The sequence below is a fragment of the Melanaphis sacchari genome, unplaced genomic scaffold (assembly GCF_002803265.2).
Source record: "Melanaphis sacchari strain LSU unplaced genomic scaffold, SCAv2.0 Contig156_pilon_pilon, whole genome shotgun sequence".
Taxonomy (NCBI): Eukaryota; Metazoa; Arthropoda; class Insecta; order Hemiptera; family Aphididae; genus Melanaphis; species Melanaphis sacchari.
The window spans coordinates 1153-3325 of NW_020270698.1; the positions used below are offsets into that span (position 1 = coordinate 1153).

At 26.5% G+C, this 2173-nt stretch overlaps 1 protein-coding gene across 2 annotated transcripts; it reads right to left on the reverse strand.

Annotated features, from left to right (window-relative positions):
• Nucleotides 1-819: 819 nt before the first annotated feature.
• On the reverse strand, nt 820-2117 carry LOC112592091 (leucine zipper transcription factor-like protein 1). Of its 2 annotated transcripts, none has more exons than XM_025336071.1 (5): nt 1933-2117; nt 1738-1857; nt 1567-1662; nt 1090-1224; nt 820-995 (listed from the first exon to the last, which is right to left on the reverse strand). In XM_025336071.1, the coding sequence occupies exons 1-5, from the start codon at nt 2107-2109 to the stop codon at nt 915-917; spliced, it is 609 nt and encodes a 202-aa protein (XP_025191856.1). In that variant the 5' UTR covers nt 2110-2117; the 3' UTR covers nt 820-914. The 2 variants fall into 2 exon arrangements, with proteins under 2 accessions (XP_025191856.1, XP_025191857.1); XM_025336072.1 differs by having other exon boundaries at nt 927-995; nt 1060-1224.
• Between the last annotated feature and the right edge of the window lie 56 nt (nt 2118-2173).

Here is a 2173-nt window from a genome sequence, read left to right on the forward strand (position 1 = left end):
TCACCGAAGACATTTTATAGTAGTTTTTAGAGTTTAAATTTTATTTAATAAAGAATAAAGTAATAACAAACGTTTACACCAACGACACGATCGCAATCGAACTAAAATTATTATAGATTTTACAGTACGTTCAGTACAGTTTATAGTTTATGCAATCGTTTAAACGAAACCGACGCAATTCATATAGTTGATTAGATAATTTCGACGCAATTCGGTACACGCTTATCAAATTTTTATTTCGGGACGCAATTCGTGAGTAGCCATTAGAATAAATATGACTGCTTAGAGCTTAATAATACATTAACTTATACCAGGGTCTGATATACAGACTTCAAAGGGGTTTGTTACGACGATAATCAGTTCTAAGGTATAACAATCGTCAGGTAATAAGTTACCATTATATGACGCGTCAAAACGAGGCAAGAAAATCGTATCTTTATACAATTTGTTAAAGTGTTAAATATAGATTGGATACCGAAATCGGAAACTTTTTTCAGGAAATTTAATATACATACTGCAACTTCTACACTTTTACTTAACTTTGCACTTCTAACGTCACGCTGAAATATAATTTTTTAATCAGAATTTTCGTAAAGTTACCCCTAACCACCGATGATTAATATAATGTGTATAACATAGTGACCTTAGTAATACATTTTTTTTCATCATAATTTTCAATAAATAAATACATATTTATGTATTATTCAATGTTTTACCATGTAGTTGAGAAATTTTAATGTACTCCTTTTTTTTTTTACTTAATTTTTGTCATTTATTTTAAAATATATTTATATTTTATTATAAACACAATGTCTTAATATTATATTCATATAACTACTAACTAGGTACCTACAAATATCATCTGGTAGATATAAACAATGTTGTAACTCTTCTTGGTTATATAGATACTTCATCTAAGCTCTGACCTTCGGACTATCGCCGCTTGATCTGATCGCACGCCACTGGGCCAACAAAATAGTGAGTTTATCGGAATACTATATGTAATTAAACATTTTTAAAAGAATCTATACATTATTTTTTATAGATATTTTTGCCTACATTATTAACTAATTGTAATTTAAATCATACAACATTGTCTTGGTTGTCTTCTTTCTCGTAAATAAGCAATCGATCTCTTAGTTCTCGAACCTGTTCGTTTTTTTTGGTAATAATATTCTTCATGTTAATGTATGCGGCAGTATCATTAAACTTTCTGTCCAACTCCTTAAAAACATATCACAATTAGCATATTATAACTGAAAAACCTGCTTTTGACTATTTACAAACCACGTTTTGGTTGGATGATATTAATCATACCAAATTTATACAGCTTACCACTATAATAAACATTAGAAACTAATTTGATTTACTTACAATTAAATTAACCCGTTTTTAATAATTTTCACATTACTATGTATTATTATTTTTTTTTATTAATTTCTACTTAAAGTGTTATTATGTTAATGGTAAATTGACAGTAAAATCGAACTAATTAAAATAGTTAACAATCTAAACAATTTATACCTTCAACTAAACTTTCTTTATACATTTTATGTGTTTGCTTACCAAATTTGTTAATGTTAATTGTGATTTTGCCACCGCCAATTCATTTTCTAATTGATTTACTGTTGTTTTACATTCATCATGATTATTTGTATTATCCTAAATGTACATATTATACATTAAGTATGGTTGGTACAATATTCTATATTTCTATATTCTTTTCGTGATACATACGTCAATAATATTTTGAGTTTGTACTTCGATTTCAACTAAATTTTTTTGCGGATCTCCTTGCCTGTCTTCTTGTTTCATAAGTAATTTCAATTCTTCTTTTTCATTATTCAATTTATTACACTAAAATATGTTTGTTAACTTTAAATATTTTTAGTTTATTTTTATATTCTGTACGTAAAAAAAAATGTTTGTTACATTGTCTTCTAAAGTTTTTAAATCTGCTTCCAATTTAGAATTGTGGGTTTCTAGCTGATTTAATCTTTTGTGCAACACTTCAACAAAGTCACTTGATATGTGATCAAAAGTGTCTAAAAGCTTTTTTTTGTTTAATGTTCGATTCATTGTGTTATAATTAGTTTCTATTTTTTCCATCTCTTGTAATAATTCTCTATTTGCATAAAAAAAATAATAAAAACGAGTAAATAAGTAAAATATA